Genomic DNA, 22,296 nt, shown 5'->3' with positions numbered 1-22,296 from the left:
CTGGCTGGCAGAGGCTCTCCAGGGCCTCAGGCAAGAGCTATTTCCTGGTGCTACCTGGAGGTACCAGGTAGGCTTTGTGCTCTGCCTCCCAGCTATTTTGCACCCATGCGCCGCACCTTTTCATAGGGAAAGGGGGAAATGGGCTGATGAGGTGGGAATTGGAGGAAATACCCACAGCTGGCGCTCACCTGACTCTGCCACCTGCGAGATGTCCACGCCCTGCTCCGATGCCATGAAGCCCAGGACGGAAAACACCACAAAGCCAGCAAAGAAGCTGGTTGAGCTGTTGATCACAGCCAAGACGTAGGCGTCCCTGTAGGGAGGATCAGGCAAGTCAATAGCCACAAGCCCACCCTCCACTCGGACCCAGTGGGTGCCCAGTGCCCTCTCAGGTCACCTCCCTTACAAGAGGTTACAATGCTTGTACCATGTTAGAGCTGCCCAGGACACCAGCCTGCCTGGAAATCACCCTTCCTTCCCTCTAATAAACCCAGTTGGCCCCTGCGAAGACACTCTGCACATGTTCCAATGTACTCTTGTCACAGGTTCTTGGACTGAATCTCACCACTAAGTATAGGTTGAGGGGTTCAAATTAAACCAGAGTTGGCTAGCATTAGATGGTAAAGGGTTCTTTTGGGGGGGGGGGGGAACCCAGCATGGGTAAGAATTTGCATCGCAGATGGCAGCAAGCTGCTGCATTAAACAGTGCACAATATAGGCACTATCCGATCTTCTGCTGGAAGGAAACTCCCTCCTGCAGCTCAGCTGTACTGTGCTAATCTCTTGCTGCTGTCACCATGAAGTTAGAATAATAGAATTGTAGAGCTCTAAGGGACCCCTGATGGTCATCTAGTCCAACCTCCTGCATAAGGGGCATCTTGGGGCAGTGAGGGTGCATCAAAGGCTTCAAGGTATGTGGGGTAGAAGCTTTTGCCGCACTCCACTCCCATATTAACTTCCCAACTCCACACACTCCCTCGAATGTTGCATTCGAGACAAATTTTGTCTCCATTTAAATTATTAATTTCCTTATTTTATCCACATTTCCGAATTTGTATGAGTGCAGAAGATGTCATAGAGCAGGATTTGGCAACCGGTTTGATCTTGAGGGACACATGCAAACAGCAGCTCGATGGTTTGTTTCCTGCCCTTTCCTGCTTCCTGGCAGCTGACGTTGCCGGGGTTTAGAGTGTGTGTGTGTGTGTGTGTGTGTGTGTGTGTGTATGCAGCTTTCACCTGCATCAGCAGCAGCAAATTAATTGGGGGCAACCATGGAGGTAACTAGCAGACCACACATGACATGAAACACCATATTGCCCTCTGGCGCTTGGTACTACAATCTGCAAAATGGAACATGACCAGTTTTATCGTGGCCTGATGATTATCAGCTTGTGGTAACGCAGAGGGAGGAAGGCTTTTTCACTCGTGGCATCAGTGCTGCAGAATGCCCTCTCTGCTGCAATGTGAGGGGCCCTATCAGTGTTGGTATCCCGCCGGCTCCTGAAGGCACACCTGTTCAGGCAAGCTCTCCCCTGAGCTGAACTAGTGATTTTAATGGAATTGTTTTTTGAGTATTTTCACTATGTATTAAAGTTGTAAGCTGCTTAGAAGACATTTTGGCACATTAAGTAGTATATAAATTAATAATACTGATGACAAGGGTGAGGGTGGCATCTAGCCCATGAGTTCGCACAACATAGAGAAAACAGAGAAGTTTCATGGAAGGAAATAAGCATATCTGTGCATACTCTGCACTGAAAGAACAAACAAACAGCAACCCAGACTTCTATGCTAAATGCGACCTAAAATCTGCACCAAGAAAAGCTGAATTCTGTGACCAACTTAAATGATCAAATCAAGGACATTTGCAGACATTTTCGTCTTGCATAATTCATTCAGCTTCTGCAAGTCATAAAAATGATACTGTACACACTGTGAGAACACATGCACGCGCGCGCACACACACACAATTTCAGCCCTGTATTTGTCGCCTTAGCTGTAAACCTGCTTTTAAAGAGGAGGGAGAGAGGGAATGGAGATGGTCAGGCTTCTGAATTCTCTGTACTGCACCAAATTCTGTACTTGTGCAGAATAGCAAAACACAGAAAAGGGGAAGCAATAAATGTGTTGGAAGATGACATGCGGGTTGCGGAATGGGGTGTGGTTGGGGACAGGAGAGAGATGAGGACCTAGTGGGTGCGGGGTATAGATGCCACTATTTGAAGAAGTCCTAGTAGCATTTTCAAGGCTTTTCTTCAAGACCACAGGGGCTAGAAACAAACTCTTGTTTAAATAAAAGCAGTGTCTCCATCAGGATTCAGACAAAGCCAGCAGATTCCACACTTGGGGACTGAAAGCCATGCAGATCTCTTTTTAAAAGACTACCCGTATGCGGTGTGGGGCCTCACCTGTAGCAGTTGTTGTGGAAGCGGTTGTAGCTGCCAAGTGCGGTCAGGGCTCCCAGCCCGATAGCATATGAGAAGAAGATCTGGGTACCAGCATCAATCCATACCTGGGGTGAGGGGAACAGCCGTGGTATAAACCCCACCGAGTGGGGGGCAGAACTCTTGTTTGCATGACCAGGCCTGGCCTGGCCAGAGGGCAAAAGCGCAGTTAGATGCAAAGGCCTGCCTCCCTGCACACAGATATTGGCTATGGCCTCTGTTTTCCCAGCTGCTTCCCTGTTTGAAACCTTCCACGTCCCCTCTCTCGGTGAATGTGCCATCCCAGTTCTTACCTGAGCGACAGCAAGCTTGGTCCAGTCTGGTTTCAGGTAGTAGATGATGCCATCTAGCGCACCGGGCAACGTCACGCCATGCAAGAGCAGCAAGATGAGAACCACGTAGGGGAAGAGTGCAGTGAAATAGACCACCTGCCAAGCAAGGATAATAATAATAATAATAATAATAATAATAATAATAATAATAATAATAATTTATTTATACCCCACCCATCTGGCTGAGTTTCCCAAGCCACTCTGGTCGGCTCCCAATCAAATGTTAAAAACAGTACAGCATTAAATATTAAAAACTTCCCTAAACAGGGCTGCCTTCAGATGTCTTTTAAAGATAAGACAGCTGCTTATTTCCTTCAAATCTGAAGGGAGGGTGTTCCACAGGGTGGGCACCACTACCAAGAAGGTCCTCTGTCTGGTTCCCTGTAACCTCATTTCTCGCAATGAGGGAACTGCCAGAAAGCTCTCCGCGCTGGATCTCAGTGTCCGGGCTGAACGATGGGGGTGGAGACACTCCTTCAAGTATACAGGACCGAGGCCGTTTAGGGCTTTAAAGGTCAGCACCAACACTTTGAATTGTGCTCGGAAACGTACTGGGAGCCAATGTAGGTCTTTCAAGACCGGTGTTATATGGTCTTGGCGGCCGCTCCCAGTCACCAGTCTAGCTGCCACATTCTGGATTAATTGCAGTTTCCGGGTTACCTTCAAAGGTAGCCCCACATAGAGCGCATTGCAGTAGTCCAAGCAGGAGATAACTAGAGCATGCACCACTCTGGCGAGGCAGTCCGCGGGCAGGTAGGGTCTCAGCCTGCATACCAGGTGGAGCTGGTAGACAGCCGCCCTGGACACAGAGTTAACCTGTGCCTCTATGGACAGCTGTGAGTCCAAAATGACTCCCAGGCTGTGCACCTGGTCCTTCAGGGGCACAGTTACCCCATTCAGGACCAGGGTATCCCCCACACCCGCCCGCCCCCTGTCTCCCAAAAACAGTACTTCTGTCTTGTCAGGATTCAACCCGAATCTGTTAGCCGCCATCCATCCTCCAATATTATTATTAGGACATCGCCAGCACCACACTGGTGGGCTGTTGCACATGGGTGCTGAGTGGCTGCAGTCAGATTGGGGGGTTGCAAGGTGTGGATGCCTGGTCTGCAGGAGGAAGGGATGGGGCTCATGTTAAAAAATGTGTGTTTTTTGCTGGGAAATGATATATAATGAAATGAAAAGGATGTTTAAAATAATGTTTGTAAAAAAACACACCCCAGAAGTCTTTCTTCTGCGAATTATAGGAATAGAACTACCTAAATTGTATAGAAATTTATTAATGTGTGCGACTACAGCAGCAAGAATGTTACTTGCCCAAAAATGGAAAGAAGAAGAAGTCCCAGCAAAGGAAGAATGGATACAAAAACTTATGGGATATGCAGAAAGGGCGAAGAAATCAAGAGAACAAACTATTTTTTTTATAAAAGAATGGAAATGGTTTATTGAATATTTACAGATAAATTGTAAACAGACTGACAGGATTATTGTAATAACCTGCAGCTATGTGAGAGTACCGTATTTTTCGTCCCATAGGACGCTCTGTCCCATAGGATGCACCTAATTTTTTTGGGGGGGGGATAAAGGAATTTCCCCCCCTTTATTTCCCCCCCAAAACCAGGTCGGGGAACAGCGGTATGGCGGCGCTCCGCCTCCCCGCTGTCCCCCGAGCTTGTGGGGCTGGCGCTGGGGAGAAGCCTGCTTCTCCCCAGTGCCAGCCTTCAAAGCAGGTCGAGGAACAGCGGGATGGCGGCGCTGTGCCTCCCCGCTGTCCCCCGAGCTTGTGGGGCTGGCCAATGTCTGCCCGGCGCGCTGGGCGCTCTGCTTCAGGGCGCCCTGCGCGCCGGGTGGCAGACTGCTATCCGCAGCGTGGGCAGCCCTGTGGGAGTTCCCGCAGGGCTCCCCACGCTGCGGATGTCTGCCTGGCGCGAGGGGTGCTCTGCTTCAGGGCGCCCCACGCACCGGGCGGCAGGCTGCTATCCGCAGCATGGGGAGCCCTGCAGGAACTCCCGTGGGCTCCCCAGGCTTGCGGATAGCTTCCTGAAGCCTGGAGAGCTAGAGGGGTCGGTGCGCACCGACCCCTCTCGCTCTCCAAGCTTCAGCGAAAGCCTGTATTCGCCCCATAGGACGCACACAGATTTCCCCTTCGTTTTTGGAGGGGGAAAAGTGCGTCCTATAGGGCGAAAAATACGGTATATAAATAAAGAAGATAACTAAATGAGCAAGTTAAATTTATTACCTTCTGCATATCCAAATTAACTTAAGGAACCGCAGAAAGAAGGGGAAGGAAGTCAAGTTTTAAAATGTCAAAATGAATGTAAAATCAGTGAAATGTATATATTTGAAAAGTATAAGTACTTTACTTATTTTTTTAAATGTGTCTTTTTGGCTCAGAGACACACTAGGAAATTATTTGTTGGGCACCACAAAGATGCGCATTTCACAGAAGAAACACTTGTGGTGTTCAGAACGCCCATCCCAAAAGGCAACACACACACACACACACACCAAAGGAGAAATTAGGGCAACTCTGGTGTCACCTGATACAAGAGCACTGGCCGAAGAACCTCTCACTCCCATCCACATAAAGAATTAACGCCAGATGTGATAGGACACCAGTTGCATTTGCTTGTATTTAACGGTGTTTATGGTATTTTCTTACCACGGCTTACGCAACGTTTTTTCCATTCACCACAGCAATTGTATAATGACAGTTACTAGCTGACGTCGTGTGTGGCTGGGAGGGGGTTGGCCTTCTAGCAAACACCAGTGGTGCAACCACCGTCAAAAAATTATTACAAGTCCGAGTGCTACATCGGAAGGAGGAAATGACAGCGTGTTCTCAGATTCTCTCTTCGCCGGGAGTTTTTTTTCATACAGTTTCTGAACTACAAATTTCAGCATTAAGATGCCGATGGATCCGTCATCAGTGACCGCAATGCGCTCCCTGTGTGTTGTTATTGCTAATATACACTTGTTATCAGTGCAGCAGTTATGTAATTTTAGGCTTTAGACTTATGATGGGTTAGGGAGAGAAAGGGTGCTATTTAAGAGGTGGGGGAACCCTTTTCAGCTTGAGGTCCACATGGCCTCATGCGGAACCTTTAGGGGGCCACATGCCAGTTTTAGGTGGAGCCAGAGGGAATAGTGGGCAGGGCAACAGCTGCATACATGCCAGGCTACATGGCAGCCCTGCAAAAGTCAGACACACCCATCTCTCCATCCATCAAACAAGAGGCGTTTTCGTCATATTATTGCTTAATATGGAGGAATGGTGGTTGAAATTATTGGAGACAAAGTTGATAGGTTTTGGTTAGAGAAAAGCTATTGCTCAAATTCATAAATAGTTAGAGAAGCGCTTTTGGACCTTTTTGTGTAAAAGGAAAATGGATTAGTCTGAGACATTTGGCTGGGAAGATTGCGAAAATATTGCCTAACAGAAAGCAGAATTGCTGGATGTCATTCTAGAGTGGATATTTTGAATAATTTCTTTTTTCCCAACAAAAAAAATTATTGGTTTCCAAATTTATAGCAAACATAAAAGAAAAACATTACAATATAAAAAAGACAAACAAACAAACATTTATCCTAGCTATTATAATTCACTTTTGATTTCATTGTTAGATGACTTCCTCAAATCCCCCTAGCTGAATTTCCATGTAACTCATTGTAGCAGTTTTCCAATACCATTTTCAAATAAAATTAACTTAGTCAATTAACATCTTTCTTTCTTTTCATTTTCACTTCCATCCATAGTGTTATGCAATTTAACATATTTACGGTAACTCCTAAGCCAATTTGGTACTTACAAATAGTTCTACTTATGTTATCTTAGAATATTTAACTAAATACTCCTTAAATTTCTTCCATTCTTCTTGGCACTTCTCCTCTATCTGTTCGCGGATTCTTCCGGTCAGGTCGGCCAGCTCCAAAAAGCATTTTGAATAATTTCTTTTATGTAACTGACAGATGGAAAATTGGAAGTCTTTCCCTCTTTTTCCCCCCTTTTATTTTTTTTGTTTTCCTTTGGTGTTTTATTTTTCTCTTTCTCTGTTTTTGTTTTTATTTAGATTATTTTCTTTTATCTTATTGTATAATGAAAAAACTATAATGAAATCTTATTTTTTAAAAACCCCAAAGAGGCATTAGCACTATTCAAGGGCATAATCCAGGCAGCCAAAAGCACTCACATAGGGCAGACTGGCGAGTCTTGATGGTCAGATTGAGATGCCTGGATGGGAACGTTCAGCCCCCCCAGGTGCCTGAGGCTTCCCGCCTGAGGCTGCTTTAGGTGGTATTGTGTATTGTTTACTTCAAAATGTGTTATGGCAGCCCTGCTACATTTGGGGGGCTGTCCTGATGGGCATAGTCCTGAGCATCTGCCCTAAAGTCCTGCCCTGATGCCATAACCGACTTTTTCCATACTTCCTCATAAGCTTCCCCCACAGTAACATGCACATACACTTTTAAAGACCCGTTACCTTCCCAGTTGACTTGACCCCCTTCCAGATGCAGAAATAGACAATGACCCAAGTCGTGAGCAGGCAGAGGATCAGCTGCCAGCTGAGCTCTCCTGGTTCAGCCAGATCCCCCGAAATCCGCAGCACCTTGTTCCTAAGAGGTGGGTGAGGAAGCGGAGAGGGAAATTAGCAGGGGCCGCAGCTTGAGCATGAGGAAGACAAGAAGAAAAACCATTTGCCCCTGTCCTTATCTAGTGCTGACTCTACCATTTAGAAATATTCAAAATATTAAGTGAGTTGTAAGTGATTTAATATGAAGCACCTCACTTCAGATGACAGATTTCGGGTACCATTAAAAGGCAGCAAATAGTCAATAATTTTTGTAAATATAATTGATCTAATATTTAAAAATGGGTCTCTGCAATGGGTGTCTCCTTTGTGTTGTTTTTAAATTTATCCGCTGTTATTTTCTGGGCTATTTTCAAAGCTTTTTTTAAATTAAATTTTGTACATCACCTTGAAACGTGTGCGGAAGGTGATGAATAAACTATATTAGTAAATAATCAATGTACAGTGGTACCCCGCAAGACGAATGCCTCGCAAGACGGAAAATCCGCTAGACAAAAGGGTTTTCCGTTTTTCGATGCGCTTCGCAGGACGAATTTCCCTATGGGCTTGCTTCGCAAGACGAAAATGTCTTGCGAGTCTTGAGATTTTTTTCGCTCCCCACCCCCTTTTTCTAAGCCGCTAAACCGCTAATAGCCTTTTAGCAGCTAATCCGCTAATCCCTTAAGCCTTTAATAGCCGCTAATAGCTGCTAAACCGCTAATAGCGCTAATCCGCTAATAGGGTTGCTTCACAAGACGAAAAAACCGCTAGACGAAGAGACTCGCGGAACGAATTAATTTCGTCTTGCGAGGCACCACTGTATATAAATTATATACTGTCTTTGTTTTATCACCATGGAAAGCACCCTTTGAATTTTCTGCCTCAGGCGCCAAAATGTGTAGGACCCCCTTTTTGTCTGAACCATTCCTCTCCCTCTCTTTCTGGTCTCCCCTCATGCTTCCCCACCTGACCCTGTGAATTCAGGAACCTTTCCTGCTGGCCCCACACCGCCCCGCCCCCCAAGAGACCGACATCCTGGTATCCCTTTAGGGAACTAGCACCCACTCACTCCCAGAACTCTATGATGGGCGAACGCTGGTCAGCCAGGTTGCTGCAGTTTCTGGCAGTGCTGCTGTTGGTGATGGTGCCGTTGTTGTCGCAGCCGCCCAGGCCAAAGAGCTCCGTGCACTGGGGGGTGTTCCAGGAGTGGCCGCAGGTGGCCCAGGGCAGGGTTTCCGTCAGCGAGTGCACCAGGTAGAATAGGCCCCAGACGAGGATCATGATGTAGTAAGAGTTGCAGAAGAAGACAATGACCATAGAGGCCAGGCCCAGGCCTAGGGAGAAACGAGATGGTCAGAGGCTGGGCTCAGGGGAAAGTGGAGGAGGCATGCGGTTCTTCCCGAAGGAAGGGCAGCATGTTCAATTCCCACCAAGGCCTGGCTTGGGCATGCAGTGAGAATGAAGTGGTAGAGTCCCAGCCTGGTAGAGCAGAATGTACCACTTTACCTTCCAGGTGAGAGATCATATCTTGAATGCTCCCTTACGTGAAAGGAAAGGGAAGACCTCCCTGCAAATAGAAAATAAGCACTGTTTTCCATCTCCTGGTTTTTTGGTTTTTTAAAAAAACAAGGAAGTGGGGTGGCCTGAGACTGACAGCCTGAGACTGACAGCCTGAGATCCATTGAAAGCTGCCTTGCCCCAAATTCAGATCATTGGTCTATCTACCTCCGTACCGTCCACACTGACTGGCAGCAGCCCCGCAGAATTTCAGGCAGGTATCATACTTGGATACGTCAGGGATTGAACCTGGCACCTTTTGGATGCCACTGAGCTACAGTCCGTTCTGGCACTTCCAACACCCCACAACCTCACTGTGCTGCATGCGCAGACTAGGCCTAAGCCCTGCCCAACTCCATCCCCTTCTTCCATGACAACTTTCCGTCTGAGCTGCATAGCTGATAGCGAAGGTGGCATAGACTCTACTGGGGAGCAGAGCGGGGAATCTCTGCCAGGGAAACCTCGATTCTGCACCATGGGAAGCTCAACTGTATAGCCTACATGTTGTTGTTGCTATTATTCATTGCCAGCCCTTCGCGCTAAGGTCCCAGGGTGTTACTACAATTAAAACACAACTTTTAAAAAGAGTTGAAAGCAACTTTCTATCGCTCACAGAAATAAGGTGGGTCCTGAAAATAAATTATCTCTGCTGAATGGTCTCTTTAAATTTGAAAGTTCATTATTGTTCCACAAGATGTGTATTTCTTGAAGGGCCAGAGCAAATAACGTGACCTAATTTTACAGCTGTGAAGCAGTATAGAAGGTGCTGTTAAGTTGTTTTTATTAAGCTGTTGGGTATAGTATATAAAGAGCAGCACCTAGCTCTCTCAGTACCCTGGTGGTTGGGGAGGGGAATGGGTCATGCTTATTGTTATAATTAATGTAAAAGGAGTTTTTGTTATTAAAACCGAGCTAAAGTTATTTTGCGTTTCTTGAATATGTGTTCTCCCCAGCAAGCTTTCTGCAGTGCAACTCTTCTGCAAATAGCCAACGATCTCATGTGTCAAAAGCCAAGACAAAGAGGTGTGTCTTCATATACAAACGAAGCATCCGTTTACCTTATCTGCACACTTTATTCTGCAAGGCAAGGGGAAGGCCAAGACTCTGTCAAAGCCCCAGCTCCTCATTCAGCCCCCAGTCCAAATTCTGAGCTATCACAAGAGACATGGCCCACACGCTTTCAAGCTTCCCGGCACCACGTCCTGAAATAACCTTAAGGGCTTTAAAACTTGCTCTGAATTCCTCATCCAATACATTATTCAACGTGTCGGCAGAATCCTCCTGCGGTAGCCCCATGTTACCCTGACTGCTAATGTACGTAGAGGGCTGGATATGAGGCATTTCAGGCCATACGTCAAAACGCATTTACCGAGTGCACAGCCGTTGCTGCCAGCCCTTTCGCCTCATCTGCCATGTCCGTCTCCTGCCCCCCTCCCAAAAAACCCGGTGTGCTAGTGTAGCCTTATCTATATGCCTGGGACGCTGCCTCGCTTGCTGGTGTAGGCCCAGCTCTGTAGGCCCAGTCTGGATAGTTAGCCTTGGTGAAGACTTGAGGTTTTCATCCCCCAAAAAGTTTTTGATTGAGTTCCCACTGAAATGAGGCTGCATTTTAATATTTTAATCTTGTTTTTTAAGGTGTCTTTCAATAAATTGTTTTTATACAGTGGTGCCTCGCAAGACGAAAAGAATCCTTTCCGCTAGTCTCTTCGTCTAGCGGTTTTTTCGTCTTGCGAAGCAACCCTATTAGCGGATTAGCGGTTTAGCGGCTATTAGCGGCTATTAAAGGCTTAAGGGATTAGCCGATTAGCTGCTAAAAGGCTATTAGCATCTTAGTGCCTTAGAAAAGGGGGTGGGGAGCGAAAAAAATTCGCAAGAATCGCAAGACATTTTCGTCTTGCGAAGCAAGCCCATAGAGAAATTTGCCCTGCGAAGTGCATTGAAAAACAGAAAACCCTTTCGTCTAGCGGGTCTTCCGACTTGCGAGGCATTCGTCTTGTGGGGCACCACTGTATTTGGTGTTAGCCGCCCTGAGCCCGGTCTTGGCTGGGGAGGGCGGGGCATAAATAAAATTTAATAATAATAATAATAATAATAATAATAATAATAATGCACAATGCAACGTTGGAGGGGTGGGGAATCGCAGGTGGCTAGTATTGAGAAGTGACAAAATCAGTGGTAGCGATTCTCCACTCACAGGCAGACTCAGTCCTGTGTCTACATGCGTAGCCCCAACCCCACGCTCTCCATTAACTCAATCCTCCATCCTCCAAGCAGCTGCTTAGTAAAGGCCCTCAGGGAGCCCTCTCTGCTGCTGCTTTCCAGCGCTGTGCTAGTTCTTCTACAGCAAGGGCGGAGGTAGTCTGGTTGCACTCCAGCCCCCATCGGCCCCAGCCGGCGACGGCCCATGTTCAAAGTTGGAGGGAAGTGCAGCGCAACATTTGGAGCGCCACTGATGTCTCCTTATCCTTGGTCTGTCGAAATGGTTGCCAGGCCTTCCAGGGAGGAGTTTCCACATTGAACCAACGAGCCCCCAGCCCCAGCCAGGCATCCACCATGGAATCGCCGTGAAGACAAGTCGATGTGGGGTCTTCTTCCCTGATGGGCAAGTCTTGTTTGAGCTGCTCAGCAAGGCTCAAATGACGCACAGGAAGGCTTGCTGAAATCCACACTTGACAGACTCCCTCTGCAAACTAACTGCCTCATTGTCTGAGGCCCAGCTTGTCTGAGGCCTGGCGTGGGAGTCTTGTTATAAACTCAAAAAAAGCAGCTGGTCCCTGCTGGAGTCCCCCAGCCAGCTTAGCCCTCTAAGGCCTGGGGCCAGTGTTCCCCATTGCCTCCCACACTCTGCACAGGCCTGGCTGAGGGGGTGGCAGCCACAAAAGGGGGCAGCCTCCCACCCAGCCCCTATATAATTCAAGCCATGCCCCAGGTTACATGAGAGCATCTGAACGTTGTTTTTTGGGGGGGGGGGTAGGTTGGTTAGGAAGGACATTATTTCAAGCAAACATGTCTCTTGTTACTGAAACCCTAATACGCTTCTATGTCACGCTGGGGACCCAAAGAGCACAAATGGAAAAACCTCTGCTCTGGTAGGAGACTCTCTTGAGCTACCTAAGTCCAGTGTTGGGCCCCTGCAGAGGCCACACAACTTCAAAGGGCCTCACTGCTCTTTCCCTCTGCAGGGCTGTATGGATTGGGCCCAGAAGCAAGGAGGTAGGCACACTGCAGGTATCTCTTGGGCCTAGTGCACTCAAAAGCCTAAAGCCGCCGGCCCTGAGAATATGCCTTTTCCCTGGCAGCAACTCCTAAGTGGCTCCTAAGCATAGCCTGCTTATTATGTGGTTCACATTCCAAGCCTATTTACCTTTGAAGAGTGGGGCGATGTTCCAGGCAGAGATCCCACCTTGCTTCATAAACTGCCCAAGGGCCACCTCCAGGAAGAAGACGGGGATCCCCCCGACAAAGACGATTAGTAGATACGGAATCAGGAACACACCTGTGCAGAAATCGGGAGTCAGCCCTGTCGCTGTTAGAAGCACTGCGGAGGGGTATGAGAGACGGGGCCTTTTTGGTGGTGACCCCTTAAAACTCCGCAAACCCCTCCCAGGAGAGTTCTGTCATCCTCACTTTCTTTTTGTGTGTGTTTAAGCAAGCATTTGATGCCCCCTTAGAGGACTATACTCCTAAACCCACTTATCTAGGAGTAAGACTCCTTCCGAGCTGAGTAGCCATGGTTAGTCTTCTGCTCTGTTTTGAATCTTTCGCTCTTTGCTGCTGTCATCTTAATTGCAACATAAACTGTGCCATTCCCCCACCCCACCCCCGCTTTTAAATCATCTCATTGTTAAGATATTTTTAGAGGGTTTATTTTTGGTGAGCTGGTTTGAGTATAAATTGCACAGAACAGTGAAGGGAAACAACCCAATTAAATGAATAAATTAAATAAAAAGTAGCTGGTCTGGCTCAGCAGTTTCATACGGATGCTAGGAGAAATGTGGACCCAAAGGAGTCAGATCCTGAGAGTTTTCCCCATTTTCATAGAATTACAGGGTTGGGAGGGACCCCAGGGGTCATCTAGTCCAACCCCTGTAGTGCAGGAATCACGGCTTTCTCTCCCTTGTTGTTCACCAACCTGCTATTCAGGGGGTGGGTGGGGATGTTGATCCCTAGCTCCTGTTTACTTCTGCAGTGGGTTCTTGTACATTTAGGAGCATCTAACTAACCTCTCTAGCACAGCACTGTCAATACTAATTTGCAGCAGTTCTCCAGCATTCCAGACAAAAGGAAAATGGCCTACGAGGATACACAAAGTATTGAATCTGAGACCTTCTGCAGTGAGGCTCAGTTTTGTAGCACAAAGCCATCAAAAGCAGCATACAAGACACACAAACTCAGGTTCTGAAAACAAAGAAATCATTTCCGTAAACTCTAAAAACAGTAAAACCTGCTTTACCCATTCTAAAAACAATGTCAAGAATTCTTAAAAATATATATGTAATTTTGTATATTGTTATTTCCCCCACTGTATAGCCTTACTTGTTGCTTTTTGCTTCTTCCCTGCTCTGGGATTGAAAATATTCAACGAAGAGCGTGTTACAAATACTTCAAATCAATCAACCCGCCAGAACAAAGTCTCAATAAGGACCAGACATCATCTGACCACCTCCAGGTAAGCTTTCTGCAAGCAAAATCGGGATGAATGCTCAACAAGCAGGTTGACAGGAGGAGCCCTGTTTGCATGTGAGCTTCTAGCACTGAAGGCATTCCCTGGCATCCACTGCAAGCAATCCTTTCTTGAGCATCTGCTTCTGTGTCCTAGAAACTGAATCCTATGGACACAAACCAGTGGACAAGGCCTGGGACCCGGTATTTATACTGCTCCGTTTTCAAGTGAATTCATCCACGGACCCAGCGGCCTTTAAAGGTGGTTTGTTTCACTCTGCTAGTTCTGTAGTCACATGGCCTTGATTTTATCTCCTCTATGTTATTCCCCCCATTGGCTATTTTCGATGCAGGTTATACATAAACCCAGTTTGAATTGCGTTGCTCACTACGTGGATCGAATAAATCAGCGGGGGCACGGAATGATTCATCTGATGATTTCCATAGCAGTTTTGCATCTGTGGGTAGGGATGCTTGCTATACTTTCAGACACTGGCGGAGATGGAGCGTGTCCCCCCCCCCCTTTCTTGTGTTACAAAACCCTTTGAAAGAAAAGCATCCCAGACTGTTCAGCTCGGCAGCACAGAATCCGCTTGCAAAATCTGCCGATGCCGGGCAGAGGATTCCGGTTCGCTCATCTGGTCTCATTGAACCGAGACTAATCTTCCCACCCGGCTAAGGTTTGAGAAGCCAATGAGCCAATAAGTGACCACAGCAGCTTCTTCGCTCTCCCCTCCTTCCCACCCTCTGGAGCATCATGTGATGCTGCACACACACACTTCCTCAGCTGGGTATGTGGGTTATGCTTTTCCCAGTGGCCGCGAGAGATGAGTACAGGGTGGAAGGAAAGCCATTAAGGTCCCACATGGAGGAATAAGCGCAGAAAGGAGCAGGAGCACTGCAATTCAGAATCCAGCACTGAATCAGAAGGCTCAGCTAAAGAATCTGATTTCAGCACTGGGTCTAAGAGAAGCAGAGCAACAATACAGAATGATGCCTCTGAGCATGTGCAGAGTTATCCCAGTTTTCCATTTACACATGGAATGAAAAGGAAGGTTCTCAGGAAAAAGAGGGATGTCAGGCTAGAGGAACCACTACTGCTCCCATCAGCTTTGACTACTGGTCATGCTGGTCAGGGATGCTTGAGTCCTGTAACAACTGGGGAGGCAGTGGTTTCCCATCCCTGGGCCGGAGCCTGGCAATCCTTGGAGAGTTAGAAGCAATTTGTAAGAAAGAGTTTTGCTCAAAAGTATATGCATGTGTCCCACTTTTTTCTTCTCTGATAAAAGGATTCTGTAGAGTGGGTTTAAAAAAAAATATGTTTCCAGATCTGTCAGTGGGACAAAGTCTCCTTCTTACCTCTTAAAAACGACTGTTTGTCTCCAGCCTTACTTACTTAACCAAGTCCCAATTTGAAATAATGCAAGGTCAGGGATTATGCACATTTCAGGGATGGTGTAAAATTTTGCAGCTGCAAAAGTCACAATCTGAGGGTATTTGTTGACCGGGCAGGTGGGGCTGCAGCCGATGCTCGTCCTACTCAGAGTAGATCTACTGAAGTTAATAGATGTGACTAACTTCGGTTCATTAATTTCAACAGGTCTACTCTGAACAGAACTTGGCTGGATATAGCCCCATGATTATTTACTAAGTGGTAACTTAGTCCCATGGACTGCAAGAAGATCAAACGCATCCATTCTTAAGGAGATCAGCCCTGAGTGCTCATTGGAAGGACAGATCCTGAAGCTGAGGCTCCAATACTTTGGCCACCTCATGAGAAGAGAAGACTCCCTGGAAAAGACCCTGATGTTGGGAAAGATGGAGGGCACAAGGAGAAGGGGAAGACAGAGGACGAGATGGTTGGACAGTGTTCTCGAAGCTACAAACATGAGTCTGACCAAACTGCGGGAGGCATGGGGTCACGAAGAGTCGGACACGACTAAACGACTAAACAACAACAACAACTTAGCACACTGCTAACAGTGCATGGAACTAGTTAGGGTGTGAGCATATTCACAGGCAGAAGAGAGAATGTTGTTGTGCTCCTCGCAGTCTCCCGCGGAAGGTTGTGGGCTCTCCTTACTAAGCAGAGGTTGGATGGTCATTTGTCATGGATGCTTTAGCTGAGATTCCTGCATTGCAGGAGGTTGGACTAGATAGCCCTTGGGGTCCCTTCCAACTCTACAGTTCTATGATTCTATGCAGCTTCTGTGTCAAGTTCAAGCACATGGTAAAAATGCACATGGTAAAATGAAAAAGGAATGGGAGTGCCTAAATGAATACCTTAAAAGCCAAGATTCGAGGAGAGAAATCTGGCTGAGTCTGGAATAACCTTGTGAAGTCAAAGGATAAGAAAGAGGGATTTATATCTAGATGCTAGGATAGAGATGATAAGGAAAACAGGAAGAAACAATGAGAGGTAAAGGAGGTGCTATGGGATTGGTGGAAGTCAATGTTTATTTTTCTTTTTAGTGTTTATATTATTAATTTGTAAGATTTGGATTTGTGGGTTTTTTTGTATGCTTGTTTTTGTGTTTTGTTATTTTTCATTGTGTGTGTGTGTGTGTGTGGAGAATACTAATAAAAGTAATAATTAATAAAAAAATTTAAAAATCCCATACACCACTTGCTACTGACAGACCTCACACATATTTGTATACTTGCGGTGGTCTTCTGCCACTTAGGGATGAAAAAAAATTCTCATCTGCATTGACCCAGGCTAACCAGAAGTGAACAGAAGAAGCTACCCACAAAATGCGACAGGACACAGAATAGGGAAGCTGATGTTATGGCCATAGGAGCAGCAAAAAATGGGTTAGGTACTACAGGGTACCAGGATGATTTTGCTCCTTGCAAGTCAATAGAAGCTACTTCTTCCCAGATCAGCTCCAAGCTCAAATTCTTTACTTCCTCCAAAAAAGAGTGTCAATTTTCAGAGAGGAGTCTTCTCGCGCTCAGTTTAGACACCCGCTCTCACCCACCCAACCTGGTCCCCCGTCCCCCCCATGGCCACCTCCTCACCTCCTCCATTCTTGTAGCAGAGGTATGGGAAGCGCCAGACGTTGCCCAGCCCCACAGCAAAGCCAACACAGGACATGATGAAATCCATCTGCCGGGTCCAGGTCTCCCGCTCAGGAACGGGCAGCTTCCCGGGGCCCATGGGTACCACCAGAGGGGCAGTGATGGCTCTCCCTTCATGGCTGGACTCTGCTGTGCCACCAGTCGCCTCGGCACCCTCTGCCTCAGCCAGCTCTGAGCACCCACTGCCCTCTGTCGAGGCAAAGAACAAAGGATTAGTCAAATCAGTCAATAGGCGCAGGGCATCAAGCCAGCTTTTGAACAATCTCAATCTATGGCTGAAAAGGAAAATTAACCTGAGCTTCCTCCTTTTGAGCACGTCTCCTTAATTCCGGCTTCCTACTTTTTGCCACCCAACTTTCACATTTATCTCTGCCACCAACAGGACTAGAAACTTACAATTTCAGCAAGAAACAGAACCTGGAAGGTTCAGGAGCCATCTGAAAGAATGTACTCCTCCACTTTTTCCTTTTCCAAAAATGTATTGTTTCATTTTTGGCATACAAATACCAGTAAAAATAGTACGTAACGCATGACAAAGAAACAAAAAGACATGAGCGTTGGTCAAAATTTAGTACTGTAACATTTTTGTGGCTTGTCCTTGTTTAGTAGTTATTTTCTTCACAGCCTGTAAATTGCCTAGTTTTTATTCATTATACAAATGGGCAGCAGCGCTTGCTTTTACGCTGGGAGAGAGACTTCAGGGAGGAAACCTAATGATCCACGGACGCTCACCCTTTCCTGAGTGTCATTTGCAAGATCACTTACTATGGGTTAGTTATACCTTAGCAACCTTCAGCCGTACCCAGCGAGTTGCTCATGGATAACACTGCATCAGCCTGGAGCAAGGTCTTGAGTGCCACACGGCTCTCTGTCTTAAGGTCCTGTGCTGCTAAACATCTTTATAAACGGCTTGGGCGAAAGAGTAGCTTATCAAATCAGCATGTGGCACAAAGCACAGAGGAGAAGCTAATGCCCTAAAAGTCAGAACCAAGTCTTAAAAAGACCTCAACAGGCTGGAACGCCGGGCCAAATCCAACAAGATGAAATGCAACAGAAATTCAATAGAAATAGGTACTAAGAATCAATAAGCAAAAATACAGGATGGGGCTGGGTGAGGTTCATGGGTTTGAGAAAAGAGACCTAGCTTTGCATCAATGCAGCTGGAAAGGATTTAAGCATCTTAGATTATTGTGAGCTAAGCATGAGCCAGCGGTGAGACACAACGGCGTAAAAAGCGAATGCATTCATAGGTTGCATTAACAGATCACGAGGAGCAATAGTTCTACTCTTAGTCTGCACTGGTCAGACTGTGCCTAAAATACAGTTCTGGTTGCCACATTGTAAGACAGACATCGATCAGTGGAAAGGATGACCAAGAAAAACACAAGGGGTCCTGGGAACAAAGAAGAACGGCTGAAAAAAGTTGGGTAAGTTTATAACCTGGAGAAGAGAAGACTCCACAAGACATGATGGCCATCTTCGAATATCTAAGAGGCTGCCCCACAGAAGTTGGGAGGAATTTGCTCTCTGTCGCTCCGGAGGGCAGGACCAGAACCAACCAGTGTTAATTGCCAGGAAGCAGAATTCAGCTAAAAGAGTTAGGAGCAACGAACTGGCGAAAGCTGTTCAACAATGGAACAGTCCACCTTGGGAGGTGGGTGGGCTCTTCTCCGATGGAGGCAACGAAACAGAGGCTGGACACCCACCTGTTAGGGACGCAGTGGCCGCATCCAGGTATTGCAGGTCCCGCATGGAGCAGAGAGAGCTGAACTAGGCGATCTCTGAGGTCTCATCTAAGTCTATAGCTTGTGACATTTTGGTGCCTCTAGCTGCTGCCTTAGAACATCTGGGTGCTGCAGCATCACCTGGGTAGCGCACCACCCTAACACCTGCCCCAGTCCTTTTAATATATGTGATGTAAGCATTCTAATCAGTGTTAATAGTTGTCACAGTGGCCAACCTGTGGGAAAAGCGCAAGCAGAACCAGAGCACAAGAGCTCTCACCTTCTCCTGCGGGTTCCAGCAGTGGGTAAAATGACTCCCCTTAATGCTATGGCTTTGCTCTGGAGCCTCTTGCTTCCCTGGCCTAGCCAGGGCAGGAGTGGCACTCGTTTCCCAGGTCGAAAATCAATGCCTCAGCCTGTGCCAAGGAGCTAGCTTGGCATCACTGCCTGCTCTTTGAGGCCCATCTCTGCTTTCTCGTTTCTTCGAGCGCCAAGTACTTCAGAAACACTTGGGCGGCTTAACGAAGGCAGGAATTTTCCAGGCCTACCTTTTATATAATGAGCAAAACCCTTTAAAAGGAAGGGGGGAGGAAACACACACAAAAAACCCACCCTCTTTCATTCTGGAGTCCTAGTTTCGACGTCACAATGCAGGGTGGTGAGTCACCCACTAGGCAGCGATGCTGAATCCACACATTCATACACATGCAGTCACAGGAACCTGCACATCAGGAATCACGCTCACAATGGGTTTGAACACATGCACACACACACACACCACACTGAAGTGCATACTGGGCTGTTGCACATGGTGGTTTCCATTTCCCCCACCCCCAATGAGCTGTGGGACGGGTGGGATCCCTTTTTCCTTCCTTCTTTCTTTCTGAAGCCACTGAAATAAAGGCTGCGTACGCCCCATACATTCAAAGCACATTTAAAGCACACTATTTCACCCCAAATAATTGTGGGAACCTCAGTTTACCTCTTGGGCGTATAATTCCCAGGGCCCACTGCAGTCCCCAGGATTTTGGGGGCTTGCGCTTTGAATGTGTGGTGTGTACGCAGCTGAAGAGAGAGTTAGCCGGCTCCTCTCCCTTTCCTTCTAGCCAGCAAAGAAGTGCCATGCCAGAGACAAAGCTCATAGGAGAAACGTGGGGGTCTGCACTGGAAAGGGTGTTTTCCAGCACCATCGTAACTCTCGCTGTCGCCAGCCCCGCTCAACGGACAACCCAAATTCCTCAAAGAAAACAACCTCGCCCTGGGGAAAGCCCTGAAAATCTCCTTTTGTGTTGAGCAGCCTCTGCAAAACCAGGGTGGAGGGTGCGGATGACCCGTTTTCAACAGCAACAACAACAAAAAGCCCCCGGAAGAGACAAGAGTTGTGAGCAGAGCAAAGCAGCAAACAACAGCCCAGACACAAAGCCCCTTTTCCTCGTTGTCTGGCTTCCCTCCCCCCACAGCCAACGTGCAGCATCCAAGGCCCTGGCATGTGACGGAGCTAATCCTCCCCACTTGTGGGGCTGAGGCTGCCGGACACCCTTTGCCTACCCCCCCTCCCTCGCCTGGGTACAGATCAGCCACTTAGTTGGCACCACTCACGGGCATTCTCTTGGGCAATGCTGCGAAGAGCACATGCTTTCTCAATAAAAAGGAATGAGGGCAGGGAGGAGGTGATTGGAGGTTGATGGTTGCACACAAAACAATCTTGTTTTCTCTCACACAAATGTACACACACACACACCTTCTGCTCCAGCTGAGTTGTTGCCTTATAAGGGGCTGATGCAGAGAAACCTCCAAGTTCTTCTTTTTGCCACAGCTGCCCTCGTCTTGGAGAACCAGCCTACACGAACCTAAGAAGAATCCCGCTGGATCAGGCCCAGTGGCCCATCTAGTCCAGTACCCTGTTTTCCCAGGGGCCAACCAGACTCCCCTTATGGGGAACCCACAAGCAGGATAACTGCTTCGGACATGTGGGCATTCGGTGCCAAATGGCAACTGTAGTGCCCTGGTGATTAAAGGTGGGTCACAGGACAGCAGATCCACCACCACAGAAATATGGGGTATAAAGATAAATTTAACAATAAGAAATCGGTCTCCAAATGCACGTTTCGGTTAAAGGGGTCTGAAAAAGCTGGAGGGTGCTGCTGCTTTAGACTACACGCCCTGAGTCCATAGCCCATGGACTCCACATGAGTTCCCCTGGAATAGTCACCCTCCCGGTTCTGTATTCAAAAGAATCCCTAACTCTGATTAAACCTCCTGCCGCCACTCCTGCCTTCCAAAGGAGAGGGGGAAATAATGGAGAAAGGGAGAGAGCCATAAAGTACATAAAGTGTGTGCCCCGGGCAAAGCACAGGGCATCCTGGCAGAGAGGGGAGAGAGGCAACGAGCAGGAACACCTTGGCAGAGACAGGACGTACTTCTGGCACAAGGCGGGGAGAGATGCCAGCGGGGCAAAAGGCGGATACAGCCCAGCTGCTTGAACCCATCCATCTCAGGAGGCTCGGGGATGGCAGCAGCATTTGAAAGCAGAGTCTACTGTACTAAGTCTCAGTCCGGAGTCGAGATGGGGCGCTGCTCTGTTCCCCTGGGTCGCCACTGATGGGTCGCCAGTGATGCTTCGCAGGTGGCACGCAGCCCGACTGCTACTTACCTGAGCCCATCCACAGCGGGAAGCAGGGTAGGAGAAACGAGGACTCCTTGAAACCCCACACCCCGGAATGCAACCCGGCCCTACTTCCGATGCCAAGCCGGCGCTTACCTGAGCAGGTCTCGGTGGGCACTGGAGCCATTGGCACACTGGGCTAGCGGGCAGGAGGCTGAGACGGGTGTCGGGTGTCGGGAAAGCTGGCTCCGGGTCTTGGGAGGGGATCTCGGCGCGGTCTCAGAAGCAATCCACAAAGCACTTGAAGGTGAGACGGAAGAACCTCATTGATGGGGATTTACACCAGGGAAACGGGCTGGGGCGGGCGAGGGTCTGGGCAGGGCCTGGAGCTCAGAACCAGGCGGCGCGGGCAGCGCTGAGACGACGCTCCATCGCTCAGCTCCGGCAGCGAGGCTTCTGGCTCTTCGCAGCAGAGGCGCAGCAGAGAAAGGCAGCAGCCGCGGCGACTCCGGTTTGGCCCCCGCCCCGCTCGCGCCTCATTGGCCCGCCGCTGCTGGCATCAGGCCTGCCGCTTGCATGTCGGGAGATGGAGTCCGGGGTGGCGCTTGGGTACCATGGAAATGCAGAGAGATGATGGAGGCGAGCAGGTGCACCAGTGGGCAGGGTGGAGCCAGAGAGAGAGAGAGCGAGCGAGCAGGGCCTGGATTCTGCGAGCGCAGGAGCGAAAGGCGCGCAAAGCCAGGCGCAGAGGTTTGGTTCCGCTTTCTAGCCGGGGATCCGAGTTGCTAAGCAGGAAGCGAAAGCAAGGCTCGCTCACTCAACCATTTGTTGCAGCCCTTTCCTTGTGGGGGGCAGAATAGTTTGTGCAACTACACAGGCTCCTTCCGGGTAGATTTCTGCCTAAACTTTCTGGAGTTTCCTCTCCTCCCACCCCACCCCGGCATTTTCGCAAGCATCACCTTAGCTTTGCGGGCAAGGGAGTTTGTTTACCTAAATCTACCTTCCTGTGGCTAAAATCCGCAGTTGCTTAAAATGAAGCGGCCAGTATTAAGGTTTCAGGCGGCCACGTAAGAGAAGCCATCAGGAAGGCGGATGAACCTTGCCAAGCAGCCGACGCTGCACAGTGAGGTATTTGGAAATAGGGTGAACGTGTGGATGAGAACATAGAATTCCAATTAATTTGTAATCCACTGGTAAAGGGCAACCCAGAAAGACTTATTTAAATATCCCCTGGGTCTGTAGATGTATATATTGAGGAAGCTGGGATACCTCTAATCAGTAGAGCAGGAGGCTGTCAATCTCAGGGTGGTGGGTTTGGATCCA

The 22,296-nt window shown here is 48.1% G+C and overlaps 1 protein-coding gene across 4 annotated transcripts in view; it reads right to left on the bottom strand.

Annotated features, from left to right (window-relative positions):
- Window positions 1-21,728, bottom strand: part of LOC310670315 (sodium- and chloride-dependent creatine transporter 1-like) — a 31,915-nt gene extending 10,187 nt beyond the window's left edge. Inside the window, exons 1-8 of one of the 4 annotated variants that reach the window (XM_083425477.1) lie at window positions 21,130-21,728; window positions 16,585-16,833; window positions 12,266-12,397; window positions 8,414-8,678; window positions 7,258-7,390; window positions 2,738-2,872; window positions 2,409-2,512; window positions 189-313 (exon numbers count right to left, since the gene is read on the bottom strand). In XM_083425477.1, coding sequence (XP_083281603.1) covers window positions 189-313; window positions 2,409-2,512; window positions 2,738-2,872; window positions 7,258-7,390; window positions 8,414-8,678; window positions 12,266-12,397; window positions 16,585-16,833; window positions 21,130-21,160 — 1,174 coding nt within the window. In that variant the 5' untranslated portion in view covers window positions 21,161-21,728. Of the gene's footprint in view, window positions 1-188; window positions 314-2,408; window positions 2,513-2,737; window positions 2,873-7,257; window positions 7,391-8,413; window positions 8,679-12,265; window positions 12,398-16,584; window positions 16,834-18,084; window positions 18,315-18,350; window positions 19,025-21,129 lie in introns of those variants that run through there. The other 3 variants (XM_083425475.1, XM_083425478.1, XM_083425476.1) reach the window with 3 other exon arrangements.
- Between the last annotated feature and the right edge of the window lie 568 nt (window positions 21,729-22,296).

Source organism: Podarcis tiliguerta (assembly GCF_965153285.1).
Source record: "Podarcis tiliguerta genome assembly, chromosome: 2".
Taxonomy (NCBI): domain Eukaryota; kingdom Metazoa; phylum Chordata; class Lepidosauria; order Squamata; family Lacertidae; genus Podarcis; species Podarcis tiliguerta.
Note: the sequence above shows the minus strand (reverse complement) of the source record. Positions and strands in the feature narration are given on the sequence as shown.